Source organism: Callithrix jacchus, chromosome 17 (genome assembly GCF_049354715.1).
Source record: "Callithrix jacchus isolate 240 chromosome 17, calJac240_pri, whole genome shotgun sequence".
NCBI classification, from domain to species: domain Eukaryota; kingdom Metazoa; phylum Chordata; class Mammalia; order Primates; family Cebidae; genus Callithrix; species Callithrix jacchus.
The window spans coordinates 81,573,340-81,594,326 of NC_133518.1; the positions used below are offsets into that span (position 1 = coordinate 81,573,340).

Consider the following 20,987-nt stretch of genomic DNA (forward strand, 5'->3'; position numbering starts at 1 on the left):
ACCCAAACCCCATCTATACAAGAAAATACAAAAATTAGCCAGGCATAGTGGCACATGCCTGTAGTCCCAGCTATTCAGTCAGGAGGCTGAGGTGGGAGGATCACCTGAGCCTGGGGTAGTCAATGCTGAGTGAGCTGAGATTGTCACTGTATTCCAGCCTGGGCAACAGAGCGAGACCCTGTCTCAAAAAAACAAACAAAAAAAGCTCTGTATGTATGCCGTCTTGTAATTTTTGGGAAAAGTGCCCATAGCTTCCATTAGATTCTTAAAAAGGTGCTACACTCAAACTTTAACAATTCTGCTACCAGAGTGTGATTCTTTTAGAACCTGAATAACTTAACCCTCTTTATTTGACGTTAAAGATATGCCCACACTCCAAATTGTGCTTTGTAGCCAATGTTTTTAGTCAATTTTAACATATTTTCCTGTAGTTGAAGGAGAAATCTCATATTCTAGAATCTTACTGACCTGATTTAAGAAAAATTTTTTTCTATTTGTAGGTTTCTTGTTCTTCTCAAGGTCTGAAGGTTTGGGTCCAAGATACTTCATATCTGTGTAGTCGGGCTGGGCAAGTCCTCCCAGTCAGTATTCAGATGAATGGCTGGATTCACGATGGAAACCTGCTCTGCCCATCGTGTTGGGACTTCTGTGAGGTCTGTCCTCCTGAAACAGATCCTCCAGCTGCTAACCTGACCCGAGCTCTGCCACTGGGTGAGTATTCTCTATGGTTGAGATAGAGAGGAAAAAGTAAAGGGGGCAAACTTCTCTTATAAAATGTTGAAATTTCCCTTTAAGGAAGCTCTAAGACAAGTTGAGTTTCTTCTCTTTGGATTGCAGTTTTATGGGAAAATCCCCCTTCCCACCGTTATTGGAAATCTAAGATAGGTTGACTTGACACTTGAGTAAGAGCAAGGATGAGGAACCTTTCTGTGTGAAGAACATCTGAGTCGTACAAAATTATTTATCAAAGATAATAAAATGTGAATGTTGTATCCATTCATTTGGAAATTAAGGGTAAACAAAATTCTCATTAAATACAAAAAGTGATTAAATATATCTTAGTTGTATTATAATCAGCTGAAGTGAAAGTGAGGGAAAGACCTGGAAAAGACATACAAAAAGGGAACTGGCATCCTCACAAAGAGGAGAAAGATGCAAGGAGACACAAATACACACATGCAAAATGAGACTGAAAGACATGGGCTGGCAAAGGCCGGGGGTTTCATGGAGGAATAGGACGGTGTGCTCATTCTGTGAGACTCCAGAGAACAGAACTGGCACCAAGAGATTCACGCTATAAGGAGACAGATTCCAATTAAATCCTTTAGAAACAGGAGGGGGATACAGAGCACATCCTTGGGAAGAATGCATTCCCCACAAAACTGACGGCTGATAACGCATTGCTGAGAGTATAAAAGCAGAGTTCATGAATTCACGATTAAAGCTTGTATTTAAATGACCTGTGAGATTTTTATGGCAGTTTGACATTTTATATTATGAATAATAACAATCTTATATGCAATGTTTCATTTTCTCAACAAGAGGTATTTTTTAGGTGGAAGTGCATTGCCCTTGGCCTGGTCCATGCTGTGACTGAAAATAGAGGGGCACACTCAGTTTTCAAGTCAGTTTCTCCACTTCTAAGATTAATTTCCCTTCTTTTCCATATCCTGAGGACTTCATTCCCCAGGGGACTGTAGGCAGAGGATGAGTTCTGGAAGATGAATGCTTGTGTTGGGGATCCCTAGGAGCACCCTAAGTTGGTTGGTTTGTGACATGGTAAAAGCCCCATAAACCTGCATACCTCAAGCATACCTTGGCTTTGTGTTGAAACTGCCCTCTGTAACCCTAATGTGACAGGCAAGCAGTCCAAACCCACGCCATCTTGGCCCCTGCGACTTGTAATAAGTAACTAAGGTCTGTAATTTCCACCCATACCCAGACAATGTGTAAACTAACGCTTATCTTAACTTCTGTAACCCACTTAAGTAACAATCGGAGTGATAAAAGTCCCCTAGCCCTGGGAACGTCCGGAGCCCCTCACCCTTATCTCCGCCCAGGAGGTGATTTACGGAATCCACTGGCCCTGGGAATGTCTGAAGCCCCTCACCCTCATCCCCACCCCTGCCGCTAACCCTCACCCCTGAGGTGCTTTACGGGCATAAGAGGTCTTAGCACCCTCCTTTCGGGGCCACAGGTGGGAGAGACGCGAGTCCTCCATGGTCACCGGCAATAAAGACCCTACAATTTGGCATACTTTTGTCTTGTTGACTTTCTATGCTCGTTCCAGCACAACAGGTTCACCAGAAGGACTCACAGGACTCAGCTGCTCATCATAGTACTCATGGCTGAGATTTGTTAAAGTGAAATGATGCAAAGCAAAATCAGCAAAGGGAAGAGGTGCATGGGGCAAAGTCCTGTGGAAACCAGTTTCCAGACACTAGCAAAGGCCCTCCTTGAAAGCAGAACTTTCTAAAGATAGCAGTCTCAGGCCTGCTATGTTAACCCTTTTCTACACAGTACTCCAAGTGAGTCAGCTTTGTCTTCTGCAGTTACAATCATAATGACACAATGAATTATTTTATATAAAATCTTAGGTCAAGGAAGGTGGATCACTTGAGACCAGGAGTTCAAGAGCAACCTGGCCAACAGGGTGAAAACCCATCTCTACTAAAAATACAAAAGTTAGCCACACATGATGGCACATGCCTATAATCCCAGCTACTCAGGAAGCTGAGGCAGGAGAATCACTTGAACCTGGGAGGCAGAGCCAAGATTGCACCACTGTACTCCAGCCTGGGCAATAGAATGAGACTCTGTCTCAAATAAATAAATAAATAAATAAATGCCCATCTTTATTGTTTAAAATGTTTAAAAGGACAACTCATCCTAAAATAAGGTCAGGTTGGCCTCATCTCCCTACTGCTATTAAAATATTCCCATTATGAGAACTGTTCTGGGAAATAATTTACCTATGAGGATACCTCACAGCTGAATTAAAATATACCCCTAGTGCCCAAAATCTATAGAATCTTCTGCTGTTTCAAAATCAAGCCTGATCGACTGGTGATATGAATGGATGAATAGATATTTAGAAATACGGGACCATATGTCCTAGTCCGCCTGAGACTGTCCATATGCCTGTTGCCATTATTAATAGTACTTTCCCTTGTGTTCTCAAAATGTGCTTGTTTGGGTTGATAAATTATATGGTCACTCTACGTAGAAGGTAGAAAGAATAAAAGAAGAATGTTTCTCCCCCATCTCAGAATAACCAAGATGCTAATTTACACTCTTTGAGTATTATCTTTAGCTTTGCTGGCGTACTACCCCAAGACAATTTTTTATACCGTTTTTTAACCTTGACATGGTGGATACATCATTTCTTCCTCCAAACGTATTTTTCCTCCATTAAAAAAGCCTTTTTTAATATCTGGGTTTTGCTCTTGATTTAGCTCTCGAGATGGTCCCTGTTTACCTTTTGATAATCACTGCTGTTTATATGTCAATATGTAATTGGTATAATATACCCAAAATGTCTGTAAAAAGTCAGTTTTTTATTTTTGACTCTAGATCTTTGCTCCTGTTCCTCAAGCCTGGTTGCCACCCTCTGGCTTCTGCTAGGCAATCTCTTTCCTCTGCTGGCTGGATTTCTTCTGTGTGTATGGCACTAGGAATGGAAAGTGGATTTTCAAGATATTCTTTTATGTTATGTTCCTGTGAACAAAGCACAAAATCTGAGCAAGTGCCAACCTATGCAGATGGCAGAAGTGGCATTCCTGACTTTGGCTTGAAAGAGTTGACTATAATCAGACCTTGAAGCAAAACTTCACAGCAGTCTCGCCTCACCTGCAACCCAACCACCTCATCTTGAAGAAGCAGAAGGAATTGCAAGGCACCAAGTCTCTTTATGTTTCAGGATTTGTAGTCTCCTAATGTTTTCTTTTGAAAATAGGATAAAGGGTGGAATTTTCAGAGTGATTACATACCTCAACATTTTTATCAACATAAAACAATGGGAAAGTTCGTCATCCATACTGCAGTAATTGAAACGACAGCCAATTATTGCAAGAAGAATTGGAGATCTTGTCCTCAAAAGTGTAAATTGTCCTTTGATTTATAGGAAATAATTGAATTGAGATTTCTACACCTATTTTAAATTTAATGGCAGCTGGGCATGGTGGTGCCTGTAGTTCCAGCTACTTGGGAGGCTGAGGCAGGAGGATCACTTGATCCCAGGAGTTCATGGCTGCAGAGAGCTATGATCACACTACTGTATTCTAGCCTGAGCAATAGACTGAGACCCTGTATCTTAAAAAAAAAAAAAAAAATTAATGGCTGCATATAGTAAACTTAAGTCACTGTTCCCATTGTTTGGTTCTATATGTTTGGTTAAATCTTATGATTTAATTGTGCTTGCCCTTTTTGCCAGCTGTGTGGAAGTTTACGGCAGAACTGTGGTCAGTGTGCTGGTAGCCTTGTATTCATCCCTCTTCAGGGCTCAGCTTCCAGTTGTATTCTCCATTAGGTTAACAATGACATGAAAAAATGTAGAAGCAGAGAGAATAAAATACTCTGTCCTGTAAAAACACTGAAGACATGCAAACAGGAGAAAACATAATTGTATTTTTTTAGATAATGCTTATGACAACTGATCAGTCAGAAAGAACTATTCCTTTGTGACTGATGAAGATAAAAAGAAATTCTGGGCCGGGCGCGGTGGCTCACGCCTGTAATCTCAGCACTTTTGGAGGCCGAGCGGGTGGATCACGAGGTCAAGAGATTGAGACCGTCCTGGTCAACATGGTGAAACCCCGTCTCTACTAAAAATACAAAAAATTAGCTGGGCATGGTGGTGCGCGCCTGTAATCCCAGCTACTCGGGAGGCTGAGGCAGGAGAATTGCCTGGACCCAGGAGGTGGAGGTTGCAGTGAGCCGAGATCGCGCCATTGCACTCCAGCCAGGGTAACAAGTGAAACTCCGTCTCAAAAAGAAAAAGAAATTCTGGGATACACAGGTATGCAGTTTTTAAAAGTTGGTTAAGAAATTGTTGCAGAAGAATTTCTAACATCTGAAAATGATTTTATGTATAAGAAGGAAAATATAAGTTAAAACAAGATGATCTGAATTGTGTACTAATAGCCACCTACAAGTTTGGCCTAACCAATAGTGTCCATTGTACCACTTAACACAAGACTCAGTCCACAGAAGCTGGAAGATTGCTTTTGCTTTAAATATCCTTTACCGGCCAGGTGCATTGGCTCACACCTGTAATCCCAGCACTTTGGGAGGCCGAGGCGGGTGGATCTCCTGAGGTCAGGAGTTCAAGACCAGCGTGGCCAACATGATGAAACCCCATCATTACTAAAGATACAGAAATTACCTGGGCATGCCTGGGTGTGGTGGTGGGTTCCTATAATCCAGCTACTCAGAAGACTGAGGCAGGAGAATTGCTTGAACCTGGTAGGCGAAGGTTGCAGTGAGCCGAGATCGCACCACTGTACTTCAGCGTGGGTGACAAGAAACTTCATCCCCTCCACCCCCAAAATAAGTATCCGCTACCTCCTGCATTTGACACCCCTCCTATTAATACATAGATTCCGGTCCCCAGAAGCAATTTTACTCTGGTACTAGAGCTTACCAATACCATTTAGTAATTGTATTTGAAATTCATTAATGTCCAGATGAGGTTTAATATGAATGTGAAAAGATAAAAGAAAAAAAATTCATTAATGATAGGTGATGCCCATTCTTTCTCTCTCAGGCTAACGGAGTCCTACGTCACTATAAAAACAACCCTCGGACAGACTTCCCCTCTGTTCCTCCTCTCCTCCCTCCTTCCCTCCTTTTCTTCCATTCAGCATATAGCTATTGAATACTCCATTGAAGAAATTATGGTAAGTGAGCAAAGCAGCATAATTACTAAGGATTAATTCTGATTATTTGGCACTAGAGCCAACAGCAACCCCAGCATAGAGGAAAGTCACTTTTTTTCAAATGCATAAATTTAAAGTAAGTATTTGCATGCAGTTTTAAATCAGAGGTATTTGTCATTGTGAAAAGCTGGGAGTCTCAAACATAGTTAACTTAGCTAAAGAGAAGCTAACACAGGTTGAGCATTCCTAATCCAAAACTCTGAAATCCAAATTCCTCCAAAATCTGAAAATTTTTGAATGCTGACATGATACCACAAGTGGAAGATTCCACATAAAAGTACTTAACACAAACTTTGTTTTATGCACAAACTATTAAAAATATTGTACAAAATTACCTTCAGGCAGTGTGTCTAGATATATTCAAAACATGAATTTCATGTTTAGACTTGAGTCCCATGCCCAACGTGCCTCATTAGGTATTTGTAAATATCACAAATCCAAAAAAAAGTCTGAAATCTGAAACACTTCTGGTCCCAAGCATTTCAATAAGTGATACTCAATCTGTAGTAATGGTCTGCAGGCCAGTGCTCATTTTCTGCCTATGTTGTACATACTTTCTGTTGTGCAAAGTCAAAAGCAAAGAGTATATTTTTAAAGAAACATAATAGTCTAAACATATGCTTATTATAATTATGAATCATCCTGCAAAGTTGGATACAGCATTTTACCAAAAATACAATGAATTAATAATATATTTGAGATTCACAGTGATAGGTTGACTATATTTGACTGTTGAGCAGTGATACGACTTAGGTAGTATTGTTTCTGAGCATGGTGCTTTTTATACTTGAAATATATTTTTGCTTTATTTTTTATTGATATAATTATATTTGCACTAATGGCTTTCTGGAGAAAATATAGATGACATTTTTGTATATATATTTATTAAGCTTGGAACCTGGTAGCCCAGTGTCTTCTCTGGACAAATGTGAAACTTGATAAAGTGTGGTGTCAAGAAGTCTGGAGTTCCCGAGGGTAACTGTGTTGATGTCTCCCATCCTTTTCTGTAAGGCTTGAATGTGATTACTTATCATTGATTCTGCATAGTGTACCCAGCAAGACGTAGGACACTGAACTTGTAAGAGATTTTAAGAGGCACGTTTTTGTCACTTAGAATATGACAGTGGCTGGGCTTGGTGACTCACCCCCATAATCTCAGCACTTTGGGAGGCCAAGGCAGGCGGATCACTGAGGCCAGGATTTGAAGGTTACAGTGAGCTGATCACACCACTGCACTACAGCCTGGATGACAGAGCGAGATTCTTTCTTGGGGAAAAAAAATGACGGTGAAGCAGACTTTTAGAATCCGAGATGTAACATAATTATTGGTATAAAATTCAGGTGCAAAGTGAAGAATGTGAAATGGCCTATGCATTGGTATCCTGTGTCAGGTTATACCCTTCATGTTAGCAGAGACAAAGCCACATCCCTGTGTAAGAGCAATGGGCTGAGCAGGCTGCAGGCATAGTGGAAGTGAGGGGATGCAGGGAAGGAATGGGGAGCAGCGATCTGGGGTCAGTAGACTGGAGTCACTTTCTGACTCAAAAAGGGTCAAGTACTTATAAAAACTGACTACCTCAGTTTTCAGTTCAGACTTAGGCTCATTTTGATCATTTTAAGATCCCAGTTGTCAAAAATATCAAGTGAATTTGTCTCAGGTTTTCAGGAACAAAATTTACAGGAAGGAAGCAAAAGCCATGTCAGTAGCCTTCAGCTGAGAGCGTTCAAGCAACTGGCAAACAGGTCGTCCTAATGCAGATCCTTCTAATATTCTCCTGAAAGACATCCTCACCGTTAGATCTTAAAATCAGTAACATTTTTCCTATAGGATACTTATTTTTCTTGCGACCAAACAGTAATTCTAAAACGTTATAAATTATGCTTGCAATTAGTTTTCAGCCTATCTAGGCTTAACATGTATCGATAGTTGATGTTAAAACATAATTTTACGAGGTTTAAATAGTTTTAGGAAGATAAATGAATATATCAAAGTATTCCATAGAATTGTATCAATGTTTTCTCTAGCATTAGAAGATTTACTAGTTGAGGCCATCTGTGAAACAACTAGGCAGTCTTTCAGAATCCTTCTATCTCTAATATCCTAACACTCATCCAGAATTGCTGTCTCTGCTGGCTGTGGCCTGCTCCAGGGGTATACGCTGTCGTGTGTGTTGTGTTTGTCACAGTGTCTTGTGCTTGATGCCTTACTGCTGTCCAAGTCCTTGGACACTGAATGGACGGAGAGGAGCCTGTCTCTCAGGGCACATGAGTAATCATGGCAGGAGGAGATGGACCTCAGTCACAGCACCATGGACCATGTCACAGTGGACACTAGTCATTCCTGTCATGTCCTCTCAGCCCAGGAGGACTAACAGGATTTTAATAAAGTCTGTTTTACTCATTCTGAAGAAAAGAACTTAACCTGAAAGGCAGAATATTTTTAAATATATATTGGGTTGGGGAGGGAGTGGTTAATTGTTTTATGTTTACATTTTTAATAAGTAAAGTAGAAGATTTAAGAACTAATATTTATGGTATTGAACGTTAAGTGTAATATGTTCCTGAAAACAACAACTTTAATAAAAATGGAAACTAATTTGTCTCGTCTTTATTTAACACCATCAGTTTTTTAAAAACCTGAATGCCTATAAACCCAGCACTTTGGGAGGCCGAGGTGGAAGGATCGCTTCTGCCCAGGAAGAGAATGTCCCAAGAGATCCCTTTCTCAGGTGCATTTAGGCTCAGACTGGAAGTGCAGTGGCTTGATCTTGGCTCACTGCAACCTGTGCCTTCTGGGTTCAAGTGATTCTCCTGCCTCAGTCTCCAGAGTAGCTGGGATTACAGAAGCCTGCCACCATGCCTGGCTAATTTTTGTATTTTTAGTAGAGACGGGTTTCACCATGTTGGCCAGGCTGGTCTGGAACTCCTGACCTCGTGATCACCTGCCTCAGCCTCCCAAAGTGCTGGGATTACAGGTGTGAGCCATCATGCCTGGCTGGTTTTATACATTTTAGGGAGAAATGAGACATCAATTAATACATGTAAGATTTTCATTGGTTTGATCTGGTAGGGTAGGGGGCTTCCAGCTCATAGGTACTTTAAAAATTGGTTGAAAGAGTTACTATTAGTAGAAAGTGTGGAAAATAAAAAGTTCCTCTTCAAAGTTTCCCTTCTTATTAAATAATAAACAATAAATGTTAGAAATAATCGTTTCTTCTAAAGACTTCCTTTAAAGCCTTCTCACTTTTTGCTAATAGCTTTTTGTGAAGGCCTATCCTATGCAGCTGTTAGATATAAAGGAATGAGTACATTCTATGTTCTTGTACTTTTTATTTATTTATTTTTTATTGCATTTTAGGTTTTGGGGTACATGTGCAGAACGTGCAAGACAGTTGCATAGGTACACACATGGCAGTGTGTTTTGCTTCCTTTCTCCCCTTCACCCACATTTGGCATTTCTCCCCAGGCTATCCCTCCCCAGCTCCCCCCCACTGGCCCTCCCCTTTTCCCCCCAATAGACCCCAGTGTGTAGTACTCCCCTCCCTGTGTCCATGTGTTCTCATTTTTCATCACCCGCCTATGAGTGAGAAGATGCGGTATTTCATTTTCTGTTCTTGTGTCAGTTTGCTGAGAATGATGTTCTCCAGATTCATCCATGTCCCTACAAACGACACAAGCTCATCATTTCTGATTGCTGCATAATATTCCATGATGTATATGTGCCACATTTTCCCAATCCAGTCTATCATCAATGGGCATTTGGGTTGACTCCAGGTCTTTGCTATTGTAAACAGTGCTGCAATGAACATTCATGTGCATGTGTCCTTATAGTAGAACGATTTATAGTCCTTTGGATATATATCCAGTAATGGGATTGCTGGGTCAAATGGAATTTCTATTCCTAAGGCCTTGAGGAATCGCCACACTGTATTCCACAATGAATACAGTGAACTAATTTACACTCCCACCAACTGTGTAAAAGTGTTCCTTTTTCTCCACAACCTCTCCAGCATCTGTTGTCTCCAAATTTTTTACTGATGGCCATTCTAACTGGCATAGATGGTATCTCAATGTGGTTTTGATTTGCATCTCTCTGATGACCAGTGATGAGCATTTTTTCATGATTGTTGGCCTCATATATGTCTTCTTTCGTAAAGTGTCTGTTCATATCCTTTGCCCAATTTTGAATGGGCTTGTTTGTTTTTTTTCTGTAAATCTGTTTGAGTTCTTTGTAAATTCTGGATATCAGCTCTTTGTCAGATGGGTAAACTGCAAAAATTTTTTCCCATTCTCTTGGTTGCCGATTCACTCTAGTGACTGTTTCTTTTGCTGTGCAGAAGCTGTGGAGTTTGATTAGGTCCCATTTGTCTATTTTGGCTTTTGTTGCCAATGCTTTTGGTGTTTTGTTCATGAAGTCCTTGCCTACTCCTATGTCCTGGATGGTTTTGCCTAGATTTCCTTCTAGGGTTTTTATGGTGCCAGGTCTTATGTTTAAGTCTTTATTCCATCTGGAGTTAATTTTAGTGTAAGGTGTCAGGAAGGGGTCCAGTTTCTGCTTCTGCACGTGGCTAGCCAGTTTTCCCAACACCATTTGTTAAACAAGGAATCCTTTCCCCGTTGCTTGTTTTTGTCAGGTTTATCAAAGATTGTATGGTTGTAGATAGGTTGTGTTGCCTCCGATGCCTGTGTTTTGTTCCATTGGTCTATATTTCTGTTTTGGTACCAGTACCATGCTGTTTTGATTACTGTAGCCTTGTAGTATAGTTTGAAATCCGGTAGTGTGATGCCCCCCTGCTGTGTTCTTTTTGCTTCGAATTGACTTGGCTATGCGGGCTCTCTTTTGGTTCCATATGAAGTTTAAGGTGGTTTTTTCGAGTTCTGTGAAGAAAGTCAATGGTAGCTTGATGGGGATAGCATTGATTCTGTAAATTACTTTGGGCAGTATAGCCATTTTCACGATATTAATTCTTCCTAACCATGAACATGGAATGTTTCTCCATCTGTTTGTGTCCTCTCTGATTTCGTTGAGCAGTGGTTTGTAGTTCTTCTTGAAGAGGCCCCTTACGTTCCTTGTGAGTTGTCTTCCAAGGTATTTTATTCTTTTTGTAGCAATTGTGAATGGCAGTTTGTTCTTGATTTGGCTTTCTTTTAGTCTGTTATTGGTGTAGACGAATGCTTGTGATTTTTGCACATTGATTTTATATCCTGAGACTTTGCTGAAGTTGCTTATCAGTTTCAGGAGTTTTTGGGCTGAGGCAATGGGGTCTTCTAGGTATACTATCATGTCGTCTGCAAATAGAGACAATTTGGCTTCCACCTTTCCTATTTGAATACCCTTTATTTCTTTTTCTTGCCTGATTGCTCTGGCTAGAACTTCCAGAACTATATTGAATAGGAGTGGTGAAAGAGGGCATCCTTGTCTAGTGCCAGATTTCAAAGGGAATGCTTCCAGTTTTTGCCCATTCAGTATGATATTGGCTGTTGGTTTGTCATAAATAGCTTTTATTACTTTGAGATATGTTCCATCGATACCGAGTTTATTGAGGGTTTTTATCATAAAGGGCTGTTGAATTTTGTCAAATGCCTTCTCTGCGTCGATTGAGATAATCATGTGGTTTTTGTTTTTGGTTCTGTTTATGTGGTGAATTACGTTGATAGACTTGCGTATGTTGAACCAGCCTTGCATCCCCAGGATGAATTCTACTTGATCATGGTGAATAAGTTTTTTGATTTGCTGTTGCATTCGGCTTGCCAATATTTTATTGAAGATTTTTGCATCTATGTTCATCATGGATATTGGCCTGAAGTTTTCTTTTCTTGTTGGGTCTCTGCCGGGTTTTGGTATCAGAATGATGTTGGTCTCGTAAAATGATTTGGGAAGTATTCCCTCTTTTTGGATTGTTTGAAATAGTTTTAGAAGGAATGGTACCAGCTCCTATTTGTGTGTCTGGTAGAATTCGGCTGTGAACCCGTCTGGACATGGGCTTTTTTTGTGTGGTAGGCTCTTAATTGCTGCCTCGACTTCTGACCTTGTTATTGGTCTATTCATAGTTTCAGCTTCCTCCTGGTTTAGGCTTGGGAGGACACAGGAGTCCAGGAATTTATCCATTTCTTCCAGGTTTACTAGTTTATGTGCATAGAGTTGTTTGTAATATTCTCTGATGATGGTTTGAATTTCTGTGGAATCTGTGGTGATTTCCCCTTTATCATTTTTTATTGCATCTATTTGGTTGTTCTCTCTTTTATTTTTAATCAATCTGGCTAGTGGTCTATCTATTTTGTTGATCTTTTCAAAAAACCAGCTCTTGGATTTATTGATTTTTTGAAGGGTTTTTCGTGTCTCAATCTCCTTCAGTTCAGCTCTGATCTTAGTTATTTCTTGTCTTCTGCTGGGTTTTGAGTTTTTTTGATCTTGCTCCTCTAGCTCTTTCAATTTTGACGATAGGGTGTCAATTTTAGATCTCTCCATTCTCCTCATATGGGCACTTATTGCTATATACTTTCCTCTAGAGACTGCTTTAAATGTGTCCCAGAGATTCTGGCACGTTGTGTCTTTGTTCTCATTGGTTTCAAAGAACTTCTTTATATCTGCCTTCATTTCATTGTTTATCCAGTCAACATTCAAGAGCCAGTTGTTCAGTTTCCATGAAGCTGTGCGGTTCTGGGTCGGTTTCTGAATTCTGAGTTCTAACTTGATTGCACTATGGTCTGAGAGGCTGTTTGTTATGATTTCAGTTGTTTTGCATTTGCTGAGGAGTGCTTTACTTCCAATTATGTTGTCAATTTTAGAGTAGGTATGATGTGGTGCTGAGAAGAATGTGTATTCTGTGGATTTGGGGTGGAGAGTTCTGTAAATGTCTATCAGGTTTGCTTGCTCTAGGTCTGAGTTCAAGCCCTGGATATCCTTGTTGATTTTCTGTCTGGTTGATCTGTCTAATATTGACAGTGGAGTGTTAAAGTCTCTCACTATTATTGTGTGGGAGTCTAAGTCTCTTTGTAAGTCATTAAGAACTTGCCTTATGTATCTGGGTGCTCCTGTATTGGGTCCGTATATGTTTAGGATAGTTAGCTCTTCTTGTTGTATCGATTTTTTTACCATTATGTAATGGCCTTCTTTGTCCTTTTGATCTTTGTTGCTTTAAAGTCTATTTTATCGGAGATGAGAATTGCAACTCCTGCTTTTTTTTGCTCTCCATTTGCTTGGTAAATCTTCCTCCATCCCTTTATTTTGAGCCTTTGTGTATCCTTGCATGTGAGATGGGTTTCCTGGATACAGCACACTGATAGGTTTTGGATTTTTATCCAATTTTCCAGTCTGTGTCTTTTGATTGGTGCATTTTGTCCATTTACATTTAGGGTTAATATTGTTATGTGTGAATTTGATACTGCCATTTTGATGCTAGCTGGCTGTTTTGCCTGTTAGTTGTTGTAGATTCTTCATTATGTTGATGCTCTATAGCATTTAGTGTGATTTTTGAATGGCTGGTACTGGTTGTTTCTTTCTATGTGTAGTGCCTCTTTCAGGAGCTCTCTTAAAGCATGTCTGGTGGTGACAAAATCTCTGAGTCTTATTCGCAAAGGATTTTATTTTTCCTTCACTTCTGAAGCTCAGTTTGGCTGGATATGAAATTCTGGGTTGAAAGTTCTTTTCTTTAAGGATGTTGAATATTGGCCCCCACTCTCTTCTGGCTTGTAGTGTTTCTGCCGAGAGATCTGCTGTGAGTCTGATGGGCTTCCCTTTGTGGGTGACCCGACCTTTCTCTCTGGCTGCCCTTAGTATTTTCTCCTTCATTTCAACCTTGTTGAATCTGACGATTATGTGCCTTGGGGTTGCTCTTCTTGAGGAATATCTTTGTGGTGTTCTCTGTATTTCCTGCAATTGAGTGTTGGCCTGTCTTGCTAGGTGGGGGAAATTTTCCTGGATAATGTCCTGAAGAGTATTTTCCAGCTTTGATTCATTCTCTTCGTCACATTCTGGCAAACCTATCAAACGTAGGTTAGGTCTCTTCACATAGTCTCACATTTCTTGGAGATTTTGTCCATTCCTTTTTGCGCTTTTTTCTCTGATCTTGGTTTCTCATTTGATTTCATTGAGTTGATCTTCGACTTCTGATATTCTTTCTTCTGCTTGGTCAGTTCGGCTGTTGAAACTTGTGCACGCTTCACGAAGTTCTCATATTGTGTTTTTCATCTCCTTTAATTTATGCATATTCCTCTCTAAGTTATCCATTCTTGTTATCATTTCCTCGAGTCTTTTTCAAATATTTTTTCAAGGTTCTTAGTTTCTTTGCATTTATTTAGAACATGTTCTTTTAGCTCACAAAAGTTTCTCATTATCCACCTTCTGAAGTCAAATTCCATCATTTCGTCACAGTCATTCTTTGTCCAGCTTTGTTTCCTTGCTGGTGAGGAGTTTTGGTCCTTTCTAGGAGGTGAGGTGTTCTGGTTTCGGGTGTTTTCCTTCTTTTTGCGCTGGTTTCTTCCCATCTTTGTGGATTTATCTACCTGTTGTCTGTATAGTTGCTGACTTTTCGATTGTGTCTCTGAGTAGACGCCCAGATTGATGATGAAGTATTTCTGTTACTTGGTTTTCTTTCTACCAGTCTAGCCCCTCCACTGTACAACTGCTGAGGTCCACTTCAGGCCCTGCTTTTCTGGGGTGCACCTATAGCAGTTGCGGAACAGTGAGGGATGCTACCAGTTTCTTTTTCTGCTATCTTTGTCCCAGAATGATGCCTGCCAAATGTCTGTCTTTTGGATATAGAGGGGTCAGGGAGCCACTTGAGGAGACAGTCTGTAGTTTATAGGAGCTCAAGTGCTGAGCTGTGAGCTCTGTTGTTCATTCAGGGCTGTTAGGCTGCTACGTTTAATTCTGCTGCAGCAGAACTCATAAAAAACCCTATTTTCCCAGATGCTCTGTCTCGGGGGTGTTGGGGCTTTCTTTGTGAGTGTCTGTTGTGCTGTCCTGCCCAGCTAGGAGGCAGTCTAGTCACTATTTGCCTGCCAAGGCTCCGCCCTGCTGGTGTGAGGTTTGCTCTGTTGCTGCAGGCTCTGCCCTGCTGCTGTGGTCTCCGCCCTGCTGCCACGGGCTATGGCCTGTGGCAGAGTCTCTCTGTACTAGCGGGTTGCCTCGGCAACGGCAGGCTGCGTCAGCAATGGGCGTGTACCTCTGTAGGGGTGGATTGCCTCGGTAATGGCGGACACCCTTCCCCCACGGAGCTGCACCATCCTGGGTTCAGCTGTGCCCTGGGAACCTCTCCACCCGGCACGTTTGGAGTCGCCGTTTTTTTTGTCCTTTTGCGGTACCCCAAACGTTTTTTCCCTGGAATCTCCTGGCCTGGCTCACTGTCCAAGTCCCGTTCAGTCTCAAGTTCAGCCCTGTCAAGTCTCAGATTGCCGGTTCAACAGGGCACCCAGACCAGTGCGCTTTGTGCAGAGCGCTGTGTAGCGCCACTGCGCTACAGCACCAGCTGCCGGCTGCACCAGCCAAAACCTCTGCCTGGCGTCCCGCGTCTCTTTTATACCTGGGAATTTCCCCCTTCAGTGGGCAACAAAGATCTGTCTGGAAATGCGGCCCTGACTCATTCTCTTTGCGCATTCACCGAGAGCTTCAATCCTGGGTTGTTCTCACCATACCATCTTGAGTCGAGCCTGTTCTTGTACTTTAACCAAGATAATTGTTCTGGACATGCTCAGGGATGTTCCAGCTCGCAGCCCATAACCCTAATTTGGAAGTGTTACCACTTTTCTAAGTTCTTTCACAAGCAATTTCCTTTTTTTTTTTTTTTTTTTGTTCTCCATTGCTTTTACCTTTTTAGGAATATTTTAAGTTGTTAGCCAATCCGGTTTATCTTATACTGTGTGAAGTCTAGCTCCAATCACCAGAGATAGGACACAGCAGTAAGGACCCAAGGCATAAGGAATAAATATTCCTGCCTTTGTTTAATGTGCTCTTGTGACAAGATTGCTGATGAGCAGTACTCTTTCTGCAGAAAGTAAATTGCCTTGCTGAGAAAACTTTGAATGCTCATTTTTCCTTGCGGCACGTAGGAACAAGCATCTCTTATGGAAAAAAATGCCTCTGTTACAATGAAGTGTTACAGAGACCAAGGTTTTATCATGCAGATGAAGCCACCAGGTTGCAGGCTCCAGGGAAAATAGATTGTAAATGTTTCTTATTACACTTGAGGTCTGTGTTGATATTCATGCTGGAGGGGTGGAATGAGGTGCATCCAATCCCCTTCTCCATCATGGCCTGATCTAGATTTTAAGGTTAACTCCACAATGCCCTTGGCCAAGAAGAGGGGTCCATTCAGATGGTTGTCGGGGGACCTTAGAATTCCATTTTTGGTTCCTCCTTCTGGCCAAGTTAGTGGCCACCAAATTTTCATTTTGTCCTGTAGTGTTGCCAGGATGACATAGCTGCCTGCCTCACGTCCATCTTATTTTTATTGCCTGTGAATTTCAGGCGATTACCTAGGAACCTTAAGATTAATATATGGTTATTTTATCAATAATTCAAGATTTAGCTGTTTTCATTAAACCCACAATATTAACGTCTTATTGGTTTAAAAATTACACAAGCAAAGATCATTCTCTTTGTGGCTGGGTTTATAGTTTTATGACTTATGGCAAATTTTGACACCTTATAGTATATGTAGAGATAAGTCTGGAATTGCTTGATTATTAAGTTATGTGAACTTGAAAAGCATTTGGGCTTATTAATTTAGGAGTATTCTTTAAGCTTAATCCAAATCTGTTTCCTTGTGATCAAAAACACATAACAAAATACATGTACATACACATAAACACACATACACACTCATACAAATAAAGATCTTACAGCTTTTGCTTCAGAACTTTAGGCATGAGATATTAATACAGACTCAGGTTCGCAAGACAATAAGGAAAAGAAATGATTGGATGCAAACAGTGGATTTTATCTTAGTAGAAAAGTAACCGCAACTTTAAAGCAGGCAGAAAAGAAAGCAGAGAGATAGAGAACTTAGTAACTTTATAGCTGCAGGTTAAGGCTCTGAATTTTCCTTAATGTAATTTGCCTGTCAGTTTAAAATGTGCACAAGAAAAAAAACTAATGTACGACCAGCTGGAGTATTAGAAAACCTGGCACACCCTTCCATTTATGCAAACACGTGTAAGTAGAGGAGCCATAAAACCAAATGGGGTGTCAAGGAGGGGTCATTCTCCTTGTCTTTCCTCATTCTTAGATGATTTGTTTCCCATGTTTTTTCTTAAAAGAAGGAACTGGGCTGTGACCTAGGTTTTTGTGTAGTGGATTGAGATGTACTGATTGTGGCCAGGACTCAGTGTGTTACCACTGAGTCATATCTGCCCTATTACATGCTTTAGTTTATCCCTCTAGAGGTCTAACACCTCTGGGAGGGCTCATAACACGAAGTGACTAAGCTCCCATACGTTTCCTGGACAAACCTTTTAAAACTAATTTTGTTAGGCGTTCCCTGCACATTGTGGGGTGGGGAATCGATCCCCCAGACACTCCCACTTAACCCTTGGTCACCCAGGGGTGCCTTTTGGTTGAAAGGAGAAAAATGCCTTTTCTCTTTAGAGCTGAGGAAACTGAATTTCTCATTTATTATGAAAATGACCAGTTCCTCATGCAAATGTGCAGGCGAGCCAGTTGTGATTAATTTTAGGAAGAAAGGCAATGGAGAAGACTCTTTAGAATGCACTTCTCAACTAGAATTAGGATCCCAAACAGCAACTTACTGAGAGGAAATGAATAAATAAACAGCTAATAACACTCCTGTAAACTGTCATCAGCCATCCCTTTCTTTGTAGCCCTCATCTGCCATTACACACCGCAAGGTCAAATCCTCTCACAGCATAAGGTAATCTTTGGTGCCTCCCAAAACCAAAGAGATGAGGTGATGCAATACAGGAAAGCAGAACTTTAGACCTAAGAAGAATCCGCCCTGACCTTGAAACTCCACAAAGAAAACAGAGCACTCCAAGAAGGAGTGAATGGTTCCCTTGTTTTATTTGAAGGATTTGAGTCATTAGAAGTGTTCTCTAGATTTTTTTATTGGTGCCAAAGATGGCAAAGGGAAGGGAGGAAATACAGTGAGAGAAAATTAAGACAGGAAGCAAACACAGAAACCAAGAGCATGCTTTTTTTTTTCTTTTCCCAGCTGTGAAAAATTTTAGCCGATTCAGAGACCTTATTGCTCCATAATTTGGAATTCTCATTCAGATTTGACCAAGTTGGGTATTGCTGGTAAAAATCCAATGGGAGAAAGACCACCACCACCACAGCAACAATAAAACTCCAACATTATGATTACTGAGTACTCTAATGGTAAGGAGAAATTGATGCCAGCTGGTTGTTAATCTTAACCTTAGCCAAGATGAAACCCCAATTCAGTTACTTACTTAGGAATGAGGCCCTGGCCAAAGACTGCTCTCTACCATTGTAGAAGCAAGAAAAAAGTCAAACTTGCCTTCCTTGTTGGAAGTGAAGTCATGGAAGCAGGAAAATTTCCCTTCCTCGTTGGAAGCAAGTTAAACTCCAGAAAAGGAGCTGTACAGTAAAATAAACTTTATTTAAAAACAATTTTTTTTAAGATGGAGTTTTTGCTCTGTTGCCCAGGCTGGAGTGCCACAGTGTGATCTTGGTTCACTACAACCTCCACTTCCTGGGTTCAAGAGACTCTCCAGCCTGAGTCTCCTGAGTAGGTGTGATTACGGGTGCCTGCCAGCACACCTGGCTAATTTTTGTATTTTTAGTAGAGACGAGGTTTCACCATGTTGGCTAGGCTGGTCTTGAACTCTCAACCTCAGGTGATCCACCCACCTCTGCCTCCCAAAGTGCTGGGATTTATGGCGTGAGCCACTGTGCCCAGGCAGCAAAATAAACTTTAGATCTCAACCAAATTGGGGGAAGCCAAGGATTCTCTGAAGGGAGGGGAGCTCTCTGTGGGATGGGTACCCACGACCCTGTAGGGCTGTGACCCTATAGCTCTTAGGCCTCAGCAAATTGCTCTATTGATTTGAGGAATAAATATAGCTCAAGCTCGTACCAAGCAACAATAGGAGATAACGCCAAAGGTTAAGGTCACCTCCCTCAGGCTCTCTCCTGGTTACCAGTTGTGAACCCAAGATATCTGAGACAGGTCTCAGCCAATTTAGAAAGTTCATTTCGCCAAGTCAGGATGCACCCATGACACAGCCTCAGAAGGTTCTGACAACACGTGCCCGAGGTGGTCAGGGTCCAGCTTTCTTTTGTACATCTTGGGGAAACGTAACACATCCATCAGTACATGTAAGATTTCCACTGGTTTGATCTGGAAAGGCAGGGCAACTCAAAGTGGGGCAGGGTCTTCCAGGTCGCAGTAGAGTTACAATTTTACGATTGGCAGTTTGCTGGAAGAATCCTTATTAGCAGAAAGAAATGTCTGTGTTGTGATAAGGGGTTATGGAGACCAAGGTTTTATCATGTAGATGAAGCCTCCAGGTAGAGGCTTCAGAGAAAAGAGATTGTAAATGTTCCTTATTAGACTTAAGGCGTGTGTTGATGTTCGTGCTGGAGGGTATAATGAGGCATGTCCGACCCTCTCTTCCGTCATGACCTGAACTAGATTTTCAGGTTAACTCTGGAATATCCTTGAACGAGAGAAGAGGTCTATTCAGATGGTTTGGAGGCTTATATTTTTATTTGTGGTTTATACCTACATAGGATATATGTGTTACATATGTGCACCAATGTGTTTACGCTTGTTAGAAGATTCTGAGATTTCAAATGAGTTTAGTAAAGTCATTGATTCAATCAATGCTTGGATTTTGCTGGTGGACTTTGGATCATTTCAGCCATCTAACTGATTTTTTCACATATTCATTGGCTGAACAAATAATGTATATTGGGCGTGATAATCCAGAAAAGAACTAGACAGTCACTCAATTCACAGAGATGATGCTTCCTGGGAGGAGGAGCCACTATTCCATAGACACACAATTAATTCCTTAATTGCAAATGCATGAGAGCTAGAGAGAGCAGTACAGCTGTCCTGAGACTGTAGGAAAGGCCTGACCCGGTGCCCAGGAACCCCTGGAAGACGTGACATTGGGGCCGATTTTTGAAAGATATGCAGGCATTCCCAGAGGAAAGGAGGTGTTCTGGAAAGGAAGACAGCAGGTATGAAGGTCTCAAGGCATCAAGTGCCCTGGATTTAACAAGAAGGCCCAGGAGCCCAGAAGAAAGTGAGGGGACCAGGTGGCAAAGGAAATCCCTTATGGAAGCAGAAAGCCACATACAAAACAGACATCCATATATTAGGGTTTTAAACAGTGATGAGGTGTGATTAGAGGTAGGATTTTAAAACATGACCCAATCTTCCCAGTGGGGACTGGACCAGCTGAGGCTAGAGGGATCCAGAGACACTGCTAGGAACCCCTCGCTGTCACCTGGAGGAGAGGTGAAGATGGCTAGGATGTGGGTGGAGGAATCTGAACATGGAGAGAAACTGATGACCTTGAAAGAAAATCTAATTGAAATTCAGAGCATCTACTATTTTAACCTCATCAAAAGTGAATGTAACTCAAAATAAGACAGCTTAGTAAAGTAACACATGAGGTGCAGGGCAAGATAAAGAAGAATTCAGTAAAACCTTTAAAAATCCACACCTTGTGAGACACACCACCTTACACATTCATCATTGTGCTGGAGGTGCTAGCGAGGTCAATTTTCAACAGAAATAAATACAAGTGGCAGGGACACTGGCTCACACCTATAATCCCAGCACTTTGGGAGGCCAAGGCAGGTGGATCATGAGGTCAGGAGATTGAGACCATTTTGGCCAACATGGTGAAACCCTGTCTCAACTAAAAATACAAAAAAATTATCTGGGCATGGTGGTGCATGCCTGTAGTTACAGCTACTCAGGAGGCTGAGGCAGGAGAACAGAGTTGCTTGAACTCAGGAGGCAGAGATTGCAGTGAGCTGAGATCGCGCCGCTGTACTGCAGCCTGGAAGACAGTGTGAGACTCCGTCTTAAAAAAAGAAAGAAAGAGAGAGAG

The 20,987-nt window shown here is 41.4% G+C and overlaps 1 protein-coding gene across 3 annotated transcripts in view; it reads left to right on the top strand.

Moving 5' to 3' along the window:
* LMLN (leishmanolysin like peptidase) overlaps positions 1 to 8,529 on the top strand; it is a 99,898-nt gene extending 91,369 nt beyond the window's left edge. For 2 of the 3 annotated variants that reach the window (XM_002759782.6, XM_054247242.2), the window contains 2 exons: positions 501 to 711; positions 3,574 to 8,529. In XM_002759782.6, the coding sequence (XP_002759828.3) occupies positions 501 to 711; positions 3,574 to 3,674 (312 nt within the window). In that variant the 3' untranslated portion in view covers positions 3,675 to 8,529. Of the gene's footprint in view, positions 1 to 500; positions 712 to 837; positions 1,044 to 3,573 lie in introns of those variants that run through there. The other variant, XM_008984142.5, reaches the window with a different exon arrangement.
* The last annotated feature ends 12,458 nt before the right edge of the window (positions 8,530 to 20,987 follow it).